We start from the raw sequence: 14,755 nt of genomic DNA, 5'->3' as shown, positions 1-14,755 counted from the left end.
CAGGGGTGCAAACTTGTCACCTTTCGGCGAAATTCGCCGTTTTGGATCCCAAATTGGTCATTTGTGTGATTCGTGTAAATCCGCAATAAAAAAAAAATTGAGGGGGGGGGGGGGGGGTATGTGGCGAGGCGAGCCGATGCACCTGTCTCTTTAAGGCGCATGCACCTTATCTGGATGACAACGAGTGGTGGCAGCGCTCCTCTTCTGTCCAGCAATACACACCTGAAGCTTCACTTTTAATACAGACTAACTAACGCGACCTTTTGAGCATGGCGAGTGAAAGAGTCGGAGCTAGAAGATGTTCCAGCAGCGTTGTGTAGGTCTGCTCTGCTGTATGGGACCGCTTATGTGTGATGATCGCGATCGCGGCCAATTAGCGATTAGCGCGTTTAGCATTTATTAGCTCCAGTGTCTCCTTCTCTGGAGGAGGGTCTGGCGAGCGAGACTAGCTCCAGTGCGACCTGTGCAGCAGCAGCAGCAGCAGGAGGAGGAGGAGGAGGAGGTTGACTGACTGTGGCAGGACCTCTGCCTCTGTTTCACTTTATGTTGCTGGTAAATAATGTGGTTGTAAAAGTAGTAGGCTAAAGTTAAATTATTTAGTATGCACTAATTAAAGGGGCAGAGCTTTAAGAGACATTTTAGCTTTTATATTTTATAAGATATTTTTTGTAAGAACCACAATTAATAAATATAGGTTATATATTTCAGTGAATATCTAATTGTTCTTAGCATTTGTTAGATAACTTTCTTTGCCCAATAAATTAAAACATGTTGGAACTATCAATGTCTCCTCTCTTGCAGCCAGAATCTCACTACTTTTAACCTCAGACTGTCACAATGATGGATCAGATGTCAGACTGCCTCATTCTTTCAGTTTTAACCTGAATATACAAGACATGATTGATTTTCCCAACGATCAAAGTATACCAAACCGAACCGAAAACCATGACCACAAAACCGTGAACCGAACCGTTTACTTGAACATCTTTTAAATACATATTGCCGCTTAATATGTTTTATGTAACCTATGGCATTTTTAAGCTTCATGTGTGTTATTGGACAGAAAGAGCAGCGCTGCCTCGGAGCATAGCCTACGTACAGAAAACACATTTACATCAATAAATAAATGTTTCACAATGAACCAATCAGTCTGTATTAAATTGTATTTAGTTTGAAGGCAAGGTTTGCAAGGTTCATCTGATGGACATCGAGGGACAGATTCTCTAAGTTTTGCACAGCTTTTGCTCATGCTAAACCTGCAAAGGCTGAAGACCCCCTTCACATATTTCAAAACCTAACAGAGACAGATTGGGCAGGTTTAACAGGATCAAAAGCTGTGCAAACTTGAGTAAATCTGGACCCTAGTCTCATGCTAAAATTGACTGTAAATTCACCTTTAAAGTTGGTTTTAAAAAAAAAATTCCCCGGGGGAGCATGCCCCCGGACCCCCCTAGGGGGTCGGTATCTTGTCACCTTTTTTACCCCTGATGAGTTTGCACCCCTGTAATTGGTTTAGACCACGATATGATCCCACCATGATTGTGCGTTTGGTCACAGGAGAACACACACACAGATGATAATTATTAGTCACACTCTTAAAAAAATTTTGGTCGCTCTGGAGCCCTGCATAAGACACGTCGTATTGACGGCCACGTTATCTGATTCATTGCAAGGAAGGACTTTGCCTCTCAGTTCAAGTCCACTTTCCAAATTAAAACTAAACCGAGACTTCTCACATAACTTTCCTGCAAGACAGGACATATAATCAACACGGTTAAATGAACACACAGTATTTTTCCATCAATGTTATACGTGTCATTTATTCGTACAAAGAGGCTTCACAGGGTTCGTACGTGGGCTCTGAAACAAGAGTTCACTGTCTGTCTGTAGCATAACTGTGAACTCACTTGTAAGACTCTGTAAGCTGGTTCATTCCTTAGTGTCTGTTACCATAGCAATCAAGGATGTGATGTCCCAGACCCTACACTCATAGATACACACTAAACAGTCGTGGAGCAGGTGTCCCATCAAGGACAACGCTCTTTATCTGGGACCTGCGGTGAGTTTTCTGTCGGTTCAGCGGAGACTGACGGGGACCTGAGGGTGCGTTTTTTTTAAAGCAACATACATGGACCCAGACCTGACGACGACTCGAACAGGAAGTTTACAGGATGATGATGGCGTTCAGAAAAGGGGGCGGAGTTACACACTGTGAACTGGTATAACCCGTCTGGTCTCCTCGAAACAGCAACAAATACCTCTGTTCAGGACACAGAGACACTTCGATTGTCACACGTTCACCAGCTCAAACTCAACTTCTCAATGACTCTGAAAAACCTCATGGCTGATTTTCTCCTCCCAGGGAAAAGTGAGCGAGCTGTGCAGATGAAGGAGCGAACTAAAGACCCGAAACCCGCAAAAAGGTTTGTGGAAACACTTTTTTCACTGCTGCTTGGTTTCACTTTTGGCTCTACTGATATAAAACTGTGTTTGGGTAAAACAAAGTGTACTCACAGCAACATTTCTCTACACTTTGTGTCCAATTTTCTTTTATTGAACTTGATGTGAGTTTGTTTTCCCGCTGCCTGCATTCACTTACCGCTTAATGTAATAACCAAACATGGTGAAAACAGCCTGACCACTCATTACAGCCGAGAGCAGCCTGTTGCACTGATAAAATCAGAGAGGGAAGTCAAATTAAAGAATGCAGACGTTACACGTTAACAGGCCAGAATCAGTTTTCTACTGTCTATTTCAACCACATAAATGAATGATATGGTATGTGTGTATAACTAATTAAAAGTGTTGTGTTTCCAGTGAGGTTCCTGTAAAGGAGGTAAAGGAGGTAAAGGAGGTGAAGGAGGTGAAAGTGGAGCCGAAAGTGGAGCCGAGCACCACAACAAAGAAGAAATCAAAGAACAGAAATGTCAAATCAGAAAAGGAGGCAAGTTCTGTATCATATCATCACATTGTGTTGTTGCTCCTGGTATCTTCGCCCTCTGTCTTGAGCCGTGGGCGTCGTTGAGTCTTGTGAAGCTTCTCCAGTGAAATGAAATGTTAAAAACTGACACATGCCTGATAAAACACACCTCATGTCATCGAGTCACTCTGTTGTTATTTGTACATACCAGACGCGCTATTCTCATGGTGTCAGTAGGTGCGTTTCCATTACCCCTTGAAATGCGCAAAACCTAAATATCGAAATTAAAAACTGGTAATGGAAACACCTACATTTCGAAAAAACTCTCAAATATCGCAAAAAAGTTTTTGCGCTCTCATGAGGTGGTTTTTGAGACGTATCGATACAAAAGTGTATCGCAAAAGTGTAATGGAAACACTTTTTTCGCTTTTCTACACGTCACCGGCGTCACCGGAGTTGTGTGTGTCCACGCTGTGTTGGTTTACGTAACTTGAGGGGACAAATGAACCACATGTTTATTGTCATGCATTGCTGACCTGGGCATTGTTTCTCATTAAAATTAGAAAAACCTTTCCTATCATTCCCCTTTTCCCTGCATGGTTGAAGGAGACTGGCTCGCATCCACGCTCCCACTCCCTCCTGCGCCGACATGTCACCTTAAGTCACATAAACCAGTACGGGTGTGTGGACACAACCCCGTATATTGTTGTCAGCGCCTCATCACCACTGGTGTTAAAAGGCTCCGTTCTTTCTGCAGTCAGGTTAATGCGCACATCCGCCGTGTTGGTAAACAATTAATCCCTCTATATCAACGGAGGCAACCGTGCTGAGCAGCTTGGGTTGGAGGTGGTGTGAGTGCGGGCCAGCGGGGGACAGAGGAGGGGAGGGGGCATTCGGGCTTCAGCACGGAACAACTGGCCCGTGCGAGTGCGTCCTTATTTGTGGCCGCTGCAGCGCCACACGGGCTTTGCCTTTCAGCAATCAAGCGCTGTTTTTGTCTTTGTTAAAAACAATAACAGCAACAGCTGTAGGCAGCTGAGATCGCTGTGCCGTCACCATAGAAACGCAAGACGCATTACGGCTCATTCGCAAAATACCTTTCAATGGAAACACCCGCAAATAGCAATTGCACTTTTTCGAAGTTTCAGAAATATCGCTTTTGTTTTGCGAAAATCTGTAATGGAAACGCAGCTAGTGTAGCGTTGAAAATGAGACACATTGTTGTTAAGTGTCGTGACCGTATAAGTGGATGAAGCGTCTGACCCGCTGTGACCTGTGCTCTGTTCAGACTGAGAAAGTGACCGACAGTAAAGCTGCTGTGTGCAAAGAGCTGAAGTCGGCGGTGCAGGACGCCCACACCGCTCTGGCCGACCTGCGCAGCCGCAACGCGGAGCAGGCCTTCAGTCAGGCGCTGGCGCTGCTGGAAACCACCACGCCCAAGGTAATCTCACCGGTCATATGCAAACTAGTATCACTGCTGCATGAGGTTATGTTGTTGGACGACTCGGGAGCCAAAGCCACCAGCGTTTTCTATGTTATATAGTGATAACAATAAAGGAATTATGATCAATTATTTACATTGGACATTTACAACGTGTTTAAACCTACAAGCAGAAACACACATGGACATGAGATCAGGAGGAACCACAGTAAAATATGAGATGATGCAATTAAATGAGGTAGAAGGTAAAATGGGGGTTAGGCACTGAGACAACATAAAGATAAAATGAATTGAACAAGTAAAGAAGCAGTAAGAAACTGATAAGAGCAGCTGAATAAACAAAAGTGCAATAAAATGAGACAAAGTGACAGAATAGAATAAATAAAAACACATTTACATTTCGCGTAAAAAACACACAAAATAAGAATAAAATATGGATAAATGAAGGCATTAAGAATAATACCAAGAGGTGGAGGATGTTAATGAAGTAAGAGTTACAATAAGAGGGTAAATGACATTAGGGGAATATATATTTGTTTGAAGTAGTGTATGTTTTGCAGATTATAAACCCTCTTCAGTTGTGAAACTTGAGCTTCTACTTTTTCTCACATCATATGCTGCGTTTGTTTGCTCCTGTTTCTTGTTTCTTTTGTGATGTCACAAGAATAATTCGTTTTTCCTTTTTATTTTCTTAGGAACTTGGACTTTTCCCTGTGGACGTGCTGGTGCTGCTGTACGGACGAGTGTCTGCCCTGACAGAAATAGGCCAGTCTGAGGTAACGGCACATCAACAGCACAGCAGTTATTACATGTCAAGATGATAAAGATGATCCTGTGCAGATCTTTTACACAGGGTTCACACAAATACAGAGTACACAGTATATTAACACACCTCTTGCTTATACTGCACTCATACACCAGGTTAAGGTTGAGAACATGTTGACATTGTAGTGCTTTTTTTGTCTCAGATTAATTCCTTTTCATATTCAAATTTAGGATGTGATTGATTATATCTTCTCATTATTAGTGTAGTTATTTGCTAATGGTGTAAACAATTGCCTCACTCAATAAATGTGCAGCTTTTTCTTGATACAATAGCTCCACAAATCATTTTACTATAATATTTATAATTGTAGATTTACACCCTGTACTAATGTCTTTACCTTTACCCATTTAAATTAGTTTTCTTGCTTCAAGTCCAGGTGTTTTTTATGAACTGGACAATTTAGGTAAATATTTTATACACATGTGTTTTTCCCGACATAACGTGCGGCTGCTTCGTGAAATGCAGGAACTTTCCGTAGCACAAAAACTTATGGAGAAGATGAAGTCGTTTGAGGAGAGGAAGTTTCAGTGTCTGGTTTTCTACGCCATGGGGAAGGTGTATCTCAAAGAGAACAGGTACAGAGGTCCACAGGTCACATTTCAGTGTCATTGACTCGTTCCGTGTTTCAAGCTGAATAAATATTTTCCGTCTTCTCTTTAGGTTCGCTTTCGCTATGGAGCAGTTTTCAGATTCTCTGCAGATGGTAAAAAATCAAATAACACCTGGTAAACTCACCTGGCCTTTAACAAAAGAGATTGTCAAAGAAACACAACCTGAGTATTTCAAGGTAAGTTGTTAGTTTTTCTGTGTACAATACAAACAAATTGCAATTTCTCATTTTAAATTCCTTACCCACTGGATATTTTCCATTCCACTTTAGTGAGTGCAGACTACAGGTCAGGTTGTCTCACATGTGTTTTTGTTTTTAGGAAATTCTTGAGGGTTCTATAGAGTTGTGCAGATTTCCTCCTCCTCCTGATGCCATTTGTCGATTTGAGAAATGCCACAGTTCCTTGAAAACTGAAATCTACTTCACTGATCCAGATTTTAAGGTAAAACTAAGAAGCAACAGGCAGAAAGCAGCGTTTGGTTACGGGTTTGCATACTGTATAAAACCAAGGCTGAATTTGAACTGTTTGTGCTTTGCTCTTTATTTAGGGCTTCATTCAGATATGCTGCTGTGAGAGCTGTACGGTTGAATATCACATCACCTGTTGGAAGACGCTCAAGACAACGACTTTCTCTGAAAAGACTGAAAAGGTAAAATGAGATTTATTAAGAGTGTTTCATCATCAGTGTTTTAGAGTTGGCTGTTCACAGACTCAACCCGGCTGTCTCGTGTCTAATCCTGTCCACTCTTGTTATTTTTAGGATTTCCTGCAAGAAGTGTGTTTGACTCCAGACTGTGTTGGTCAAATCTCTAGTATCAAAATCTATGGTCCCACAGGTTTGGTGAAATGTAAGGTGAGTTAATCCTCTGGATGTGAAGAGGAAGTTTCAGAGTCGCTGAGTTTAATAACGACAGGATCAGTGGTGAGCTGATTGTTGTTTCTCTTTTCAGTTTGAAGCTGTCATCCCCAAACCACAGACACCTAAGAAGCCAAAAGTGAATCAGGAATGTACAAGGTGAGGAGGAGTGTATAATCATTATTCCTTAAGCTGCAGTTTCTCTTTTCTTTAATGGCTCAGTTGTTTTCATATTTGCAGTTTTGACAGAGGCACTGAACTCACTCTACCTACACTTCATGGCAGACAACTTGAAACTTGTTGCACAAAATCTGTCGAGCCTCAAGCAGCTTCCATAAGACTGAGCCTCTCCCCACTTCATAACATCATATCTCAGTAGTCCTTTTGAAAAAAGTTAACCTCATGAGCAGCACAGTTTGACACTGGATGGAATCATTTTGTTCTGTGGTCATGTGATAAGATTGTGTGTATAATCTATCCAGGGTGACCATGGTGTGTCACAGTTCAAGTCGACCTGTGGCCTTTCTAGAACTGGCCTTGATAAACAGCGCCACCATGTGGCCAGCTGGGCTCATGTTTCTTGGGCAGGTAATGCACAAGGTTAGAAACAAATTGATAATTAGAGAGTTAATCAAATTTGGCAGTTAATAATTTTGAAATGTTAAATTAAAGTCTGGTTGAGGAGCAGCGACCTTTAATGCCCTTCGTACAGAGTTCAGCGAGGCGCACTGACACAGTGATGAGGGACAGTCGTATTGTCACATGAAAACGGGACGGACGACCAAAGGTCACATGAGGTCATACAAGATAACAAATGGATCAAAAGACAGCAGGGGGCAAAATGTGTTAACACTTCCAGAGTAACACGTGGGGTCAACTCTGCAGGGGTCAGAGGGTTAAACCACACACAAGAAGACAGTTATTTTGAGTTTATGTAGAAAAGAGGGAGTTGAAACAGCAGAAGATACTGTCCTCAGGTCAGTGGAGCTGTGTTTCGCTCCGTTTGTGGTAGAAAGTACTTCTCTACATATGCAGCAGATATAATAAGTGTTTTTATAGTTGACCGTGCTTGAGAGTTAATTAAAGCCTGAGTCCACTCTCAATGAAATATTCATGTCCTTGATCCATTTAACAGATGATATGTGCATGCTTTCTAAATAACTGCCCTTTTCTTTTCTTTTAAGTCTGAAGAAGTTAAAATCAAAGGAAGAGCGTCGGCTAAAGAGGAAGGCGCATAAACAGTCGTTTCAGGATAAGCAGGTTATCAAGGATGAGATCATGCAGAAGAAACAAGACTCTGCAGCTCAGAGTCAACAGAAAGGTACGGCAGCACACACAGCATGCCTGAAATGTTTGTTTTAGAAGTATGTTTATATTCTCATCAGTCGATTTCAAGTATGTTTTCATATCAGTACATTTTGAGAGGAGAGGAAAAAGGTGGGAAAGCAGCAGAAAGAAGAGATTTGAGTTTTACAAATCACACATATTTAACACAAATACTGTGAGGATGAATAAAAATCAGCTTTAAAAACGTAGTGCTCTTTGTTGGACAAGCGGTGTGATAGGTTGTAATAGTACCAGGTTTCATTTTGCTTGCAGGCAACAGCAGTTTTGTTTTGTGATAATAATCAGTTGTAATCTTTTTGTTTCTTCTGTGGCCGACAGCCTGGTTGATGTACAGGGATCGAGTTCTGCTGCAGATCAGCCAGAACATGGAGCTGCTGAGGCAGGAGAAGAGCCTCCAGGTGTCGGCCCTGACCAGCAGCCTGGGGCCGTGGCTGGAGCTGGACTCGTCGAGGGGGAACGCGTTGGCCCAGAGGATGTTGAACTGGCAGCAGGAGGAATCGCTCGGCACGTTTTGTCAGGCTGTCGAACTCCTACTGGAGCGGAAGAACCGGGTTTGGGCTCGTGTCCTGCTCCAGCTCCTGAGCAGTTGTCTGGAAATAAATCCGAAACTCAACAACTGGGCGTGTCGGCTCAACGACGCAGGTGAGCAGCGTCATTTGCAAGTGTTAATATGAAGTTCTGAGTTTACAACGGCACCAGGTTGTTAAGTCTGACCGGCTGATTTCTGCTTCACAGGCCTGACCGCTGCAAAATCCTTTATTGAACGTCACTGTGAACACTTGGAGCAGCTGGACCTGACTGTGCTGCTCAGCTTTGACCCGTTGCAGGAGATGATTATTGACAGACTCGGTACTAGGCCGGAGATTTTTTCAAGCATTGGCTTGACAATGACTGAATACCTGAAACAGGCATCACCGCATGACATGAGACTGTTTATCTGGACTCTGGAGGAGCATAGAGATGACTATCTGTCCTGCCACACTATACTGGATGAATATTTTGATATGATGGGTACGTTTGTTTGTAACATCGTCTGAAGACCTGTTTATGTTGTGCAGACTTTGTGATTTAACTCACAGTTCTTTGTTTTTCAGATGGTCTTTGTTCAGTCTTAAAAAAGTCTGACGAAAATCAAAATGTAAGTCTCAAACATTTTTTGTTTTCCTGGGTTGATATGACACAACATAGAGCTGAACATAAATGGGAAATATGCTTGTCATGTCAATAGTTTGCTGAGAAAATCATTCTCAGGATAGTGCAGCATTAAGACTAGAAATGGAGGGAAATGACATGACTATTAAAGGAAACACTGTGCAGACATCTGAAGTAAATCCTCACTTGTTTTCATTTCAGAATTCTCCTATGAAGGCTAAGAGTCGAAGTCGGAAAAGGAAACAGAAGGTCAGAAGTCTTTGCTTGAAAAATGAAAGAGAAAAAAAATACTATAACGTCATATTTTAAAATGTAGGTTATATTTCCTGCCTCTGAAGTGTTTCCTGTCATCTCCTTCTCAGGGTCTTTTGGCTTGGACGGGCCCGAGAGCTGTAACTCCAAGAGAGGAGTCGGACCAAGACTTATTTGAAGATGATTCTTTGTAAGTTTGTTTCTTCATGTGGACATTTTGATTTATATTAAAACTGTTGTTAGAACTTTTTTATTTATTAATCATAAAACTGTTCATCCTCCTGTGAACAGATCATTCCTTCACCCTGGTGATCCGTTCACTGTTCCCAACCATCTTCGAGAGCAAGTGGCTGATTTTGAGGATCAGTACAACGGCGGCAGACACAGAGGTCACTATAAACAGATTTTGGACAACAACCCCGACCCAACAAAAGAGAGTTTGTATGAGTGAGTGAGATAACAAATCTTTATTTTTATTCATTACTTAATCAGGGAGGACGTTTTTTTTTTTTTAAGTATTTTGCTTGTTTTCCAATGTGGATGTTGGAGCTTTCTTCTCTCCAAAAAGTAACAATCTTAGTTTATCAGTATCTATTCCTTATTTTTATCAGCATTAGAATATTGAGTTTTCTGAATATTTATTAACATTTTGTATTTAATCCCGTGCTGCAGCTACTTTGCCCAGATCTTGGAGGAGCACGGCCCTCTGGTCGCCGAGGACCCGCTGCTGGTGGGAGAACTGGTCAATTTTCCTCTGGTGGCTCAGCAGAAGATCCAAGAGGCAGGCGGGTTCGAGTCCTTCCTCCTGGAGTCCCTTCGCTTCATAAAGATGGGGAGGTGTATCGGGCTGGCGAGGCACGCTGTGACCCTGCAGCAGGCCGGACACGGGGCGAGCCTGGACGACCTGGACGACATCGCGGACCATCCGTCCCCCGATTTGTACGAATGTGCCGTATCGAACTCTCTGGTCGATTTGTCATCTACACAGACTGAAATCTTCCCCGTCCTCCCGAATCCTTACGCATTTAGCTACCAGCCAAACGGTGGCGTTCCTGTGGTGAAAGAGCCCACGTACCCCAATTGGAGCAGCGGTGACAATCCACAGCAACAAGCCTCTCTCTTTCCGTCTGCAAACCCCTGGGCGGCGTGTAATAATTGGTCGGTGGGTGATGGGTCTGGAGACGGACGTATGGAAACGTGTTCGTCTGTAGACGGAGCCGCAACATCGACAGCTGAGGAAAACAGTTTGAGCAGACATACAGCAACACAGGTTCATGCCAGAACACTTTTTTAAATTTATTTAATTAATTCACTAGATTAATATCTAAACATGTTTATGCAGGATGAACCATTTTGAAAGTTTGAATTTCTCTCGTTTCGTTCTCAGACGTCTCCAGAGAGCATGAGCAGTGTGGCAGTGAACACGGAGCTTCTTGAGCCTTTTGAGAGCTGCCCGGTGAGTTGAGAAGCTTCAGGTATCTGTGACTGTTGAAGGAGAGTCTGACTGAAAGGGTTAAAAACTAAACAGCCAATAGTTGTAACAGTTAATAGTAAATAAATAAATCATGTTTTCCACGTGGCTCTACTGCTGCTCTCTTTTTAACACGACGCCCTCAACTCTCAGTGCAGTGTATTGTTTATTAACAGCAGTGGATAGAAACCTGTATTTATTGTATTTATTTTATTTCAATTTTATTTTGTCTGAAATCACAAAAATCATTTAAATTGAATTCCCAATTCAGAAACTTGCATTATTATTTATGGATTTTAAATCTATTTCTGCATTTGTGTGTTTTTAATGTGTTTTGTGGTATCGGTGGGTTTCAAGGTCAAAACATGAAGTGGATTTGGTTCTTTAAAAGTAAACAGATTTCACATCCAAGCCTTTACTGTCTTCAACAGCCTAAGATCTTTTATTGCTTTTTGTGTTTTTGTAAATGTTTGCAGCTAAATCAAATGAACTTATTCAGATTTTTGTGGCTACAGAGAACCAGTGTCAATCATCACTTAGTCTGAACTAACCCTGACCTCTTCATCTTCTGGCTCATTTATTGTTGACGCTCATGTGTCCAGGGCGACATCAACTGTAAGGAGAGGAGCAACGAGATGCTGGAGAAGCAGATCCAGTTGATTGAAAACGGCGGTGATGAAATCAACAGAAAGTTAATGAAAGAAATGCTTCCCATGAGGGAAGAACTCATGAGCATCGTTTTCAGTACACGTGTAGGTCCATAACCAGCTGTAAATACTGTAAATGCATAAGTGAAGAAATTGATCCAAGAGGCTGAAGTGTGTGTTTATGTTGTTGGTGGTTTTCTGTTGTCAAGGTGACGAACAGAGAGCTGGCAATATTCCAGCAAAAACTGGAGGAGGAGGTGAAGAAGGACCAGAAGGAGAAGAAAGCAAACCAGGAGGTGCTGAAGTCCCTGAAGCAGGAGATAGAGGCGCTGGCGGAGGAACAAGAGAGGTAGGACGGAGGAGGACGGATCAACCTGGACACAGTCAAGTGATTGGTTTAAAATTATTATCATTTTATATCTGTGTCATTTTCTTTCACATCCGCACAGTCTGGCCAGAAACATCAGAGAGAAGAAAAGCGGCTACGAGGCGAAGTTCACCGATTTCCTGGAGCTGGGGTGAGTGAACACAGAGAGAGAGAGAGAGAGAGAGAGAGAGAAACTAAAACCCTCCTGGAGTTTTTGGCTCACTTCTTCTTTCTCGTTGTTTCTTCAGTAATCAGTCGGCAGCTGAGAAGATGAGTCTGGAGGATGAGATCAATCGGTGTAAAACCTTGTTCAGCTCGGCCAGCAGGAGGTCTCTCACAGCTCAGGTACCAGACACGTCTAACACATTCATACATGTCTGAAGGATGCCTTTACATTTTGCTTTTTCAAGTTGTAAAAACGACACGTGAAGACTGAAAATTTAAATGTCTTTGTAAATATATCGGTTTATCAACACAGCATATTTACTCTCAGCTCTCAGACTGAGGAGACTTTTCCACGCATTAAGATTATTAGTTACTAGTGTGAGTGATGAGGAGCGGTTGAACCATCTTCATTCACACTGCAGTAAATGGAAAACACTGAATAAAATTGTTAATTTCCTTCGAAATAGCGCCAATTGATGATGAGGATGATGAGTCTCCATTTTGTTTGTCCTCTAGTTGCTGGTGGCGGAGAGCAACAGGGACCAGGGTCTGTTCGGCCTCTACAGGGAGCTGAACACCGCCAAGGCTCTGCTGGCCAAACTGGACGAAGCAGTTCACAGGTCAGAGAAGTGAAACCACGGCTGAGACTCGACGAGGATCACGCGCCTGTCAGATAACGTCACGTCTCATGTTCTTCGTCTCTCCAGGTTCCCGAACCAAGACCTGGAAATGGCGAGAAACGGCTTCAGAGTCAACGTCCAAGAAATTGAAAAGAAAATCTCCACTGCAGAGGTACAGGATCCACCCTCCACTAGAGTGTTTTCAGTTGATAAATGTTTTTTTCTGTCGGACAAGCGGAGCCTAAAGCCAGGTCGCAAACCACCGCGCCGAAGGCTCCACTGCTGCTGAGGGCGGTCAGGTAGCGGAGAGCGGAGACAGATAATACTACGAGGACTTCCAGATGTGCTGCACACACCAGGACTTCACCGCCGCTTGGCAGCAGGAGGATGTCGGCCTCGCCATGGGGTGTTCAATCTCCTCCTCCCTTTGCTGCGGCCGTTGAGGTTATCCTCTTTTGGGCAGTCACTGGGTCAGAACCACACATCTTCAGAGTGGGGGGGGGGGGTCACCTTGCTGTCAAAGCAACCTGTCTGTGGACGGAGCTACACGGCAGAGCTCTCAGACAGGCGGATGGGGAACATGGTGAAGAAACAACTTGCAGACAGCCTGGCCAGGACAGATCGCAGTCTGCTCCCTGGCAAGTACAAGTTTCGGCATTACCAGTCTCGTGACCAAATGGTGAGAGCAGCAGACGCCCAAGTACGAACTGGAAAGAAGTGGAAAGTCAAAGAGGAGGTCGACTTGACAATCAGGAAGCTGCAGCACCGCCCTTTTTCTGGCCAAGAGCCTGAGGATGAAGAGAGGAAAGCCATGATGGTAGGAGAGGTGACGAAGGCTGAGCAGGAGGGACAGCGGTGTCCCAGGGCCAGCAGCAAGGTCGGACGTCACGGAAATAAGGTGCGACCTGTGGAAGACCCCGCACGCCAGGCTCAGCTCTCTGATTGGAGCGACCTACGACACTCAGCCGTGCCTCCGTAACCTCCACCAGTGGTTTGGCAGTGAAGAGTCTCCTGTGCGATGCCACCGACAGTGTTTACCTCGAGCAGCAGCTGCAGTTTACTGGGGAAAATTGTTGAGACACTACTCTGACCCGTCGTTGTGATGTGGTCTGCAGCCAGGACAACTGCAGGGGTGCAAACTTGTCACCTTTCGGCGAAATTCGCCGTTTTGGATCCCAAATTGGTCATTTGTGTGATTCGTGTAAATCCGCAATAAAAAAAATTTGAAAGGGGGGGGGGTCCGGCGAGGCGAGGCGAGCCGAGCACCTGTCTCTTTAAGGCGCATGCACCTTATCTGGATGACAACGAGTGGTGGCAGCGGTCCTCTTCTGTCCAGCAATACACACCTGAAGCTTCACTTTTAATACAGACTAACTAACGCGACTTTTTGAGCATGGCGAGTGAAAGAGTCGGAGCAAGAAGATGCGCTGTATGGGACCGCGTGTGTGTGATGATCGCGATCGCGGCCAATTAGCGATTAGCGCGTTTAGCATTTATTAGCTCCAGTGTCTCCCTCTTCTCTGGAGGAGGTCTGGCGAGCGAGACTAGCTCCAGTGCGACCTGTGCAGCAGCAGCAGGAGGAGGAGGAGGAGGAGGAGGTTGACTGACTGTGGCAGGACACCTCTGCCTCTGTTTCACTTTATGTTGCTGGTAAATAATGTGGTTGTAAAGTAGTAGTAGTAGCAAAGACGAATATCTTTGGTAGTAGTAGGCTAAAGTTAAATTATTTTGTATGCACTAATTAAAGGGGCAGAGCTTTAAGAGACATTTTAGCTTTTATATTTTATAAGATATATTTTTTGTAAGAACCACAATTAATAAATATAGGTTATATATTTCAGTGAATATCTAATTGTTCTTAGCATTTGTTAGACAACTTTATTTGCCCAGTAAATTAAAAACATGTTGGAACTATCGATGTCTCCTCTCTTGCCGCCAGATCACCTACTTTTAACCTCAGACTGTCACAATGATGGATCAGATGTCAGACTGCCTCATTCTTTCAGTTTTAACCTGAATATACAAGACATGATTGATTTTCCCAACGATCAAAGTATACCAAACCAAACCGAAAACCATG

The 14,755-nt window shown here is 43.5% G+C and overlaps 1 protein-coding gene across 1 annotated transcript; it reads left to right on the top strand.

The window, feature by feature from the left end:
• Positions 1-2,362: 2,362 nt before the first annotated feature.
• Positions 2,363-12,979, top strand: LOC146960793 (E3 ubiquitin-protein ligase TTC3-like; the record flags this gene model as incomplete). Its single annotated transcript, XM_085772051.1, has 26 exons — positions 2,363-2,423; positions 2,818-2,836; positions 2,876-2,953; positions 4,215-4,361; positions 5,057-5,137; positions 5,653-5,762; positions 5,848-5,974; positions 6,117-6,239; positions 6,346-6,447; positions 6,559-6,651; positions 6,749-6,813; positions 7,839-7,975; positions 8,320-8,643; positions 8,737-9,012; positions 9,096-9,139; positions 9,355-9,402; positions 9,516-9,595; positions 9,697-9,852; positions 10,078-10,675; positions 10,793-10,861; positions 11,479-11,628; positions 11,733-11,872; positions 11,973-12,041; positions 12,139-12,235; positions 12,572-12,675; positions 12,763-12,979. Coding segments are annotated over 26 exons (3,500 nt in total), but the record flags the coding sequence as incomplete, so codon positions are not given.
• Between the last annotated feature and the right edge of the window lie 1,776 nt (positions 12,980-14,755).

This window comes from Trachurus japonicus, unplaced genomic scaffold (assembly GCF_045865225.1).
Source record: "Trachurus japonicus isolate A0001 unplaced genomic scaffold, Traja_1.0 AP029996.1".
NCBI lineage: Eukaryota > Metazoa > Chordata > Actinopteri > Carangiformes > Carangidae > Trachurus > Trachurus japonicus.
This window is presented reverse-complemented; position numbering and strand designations above follow the sequence as displayed.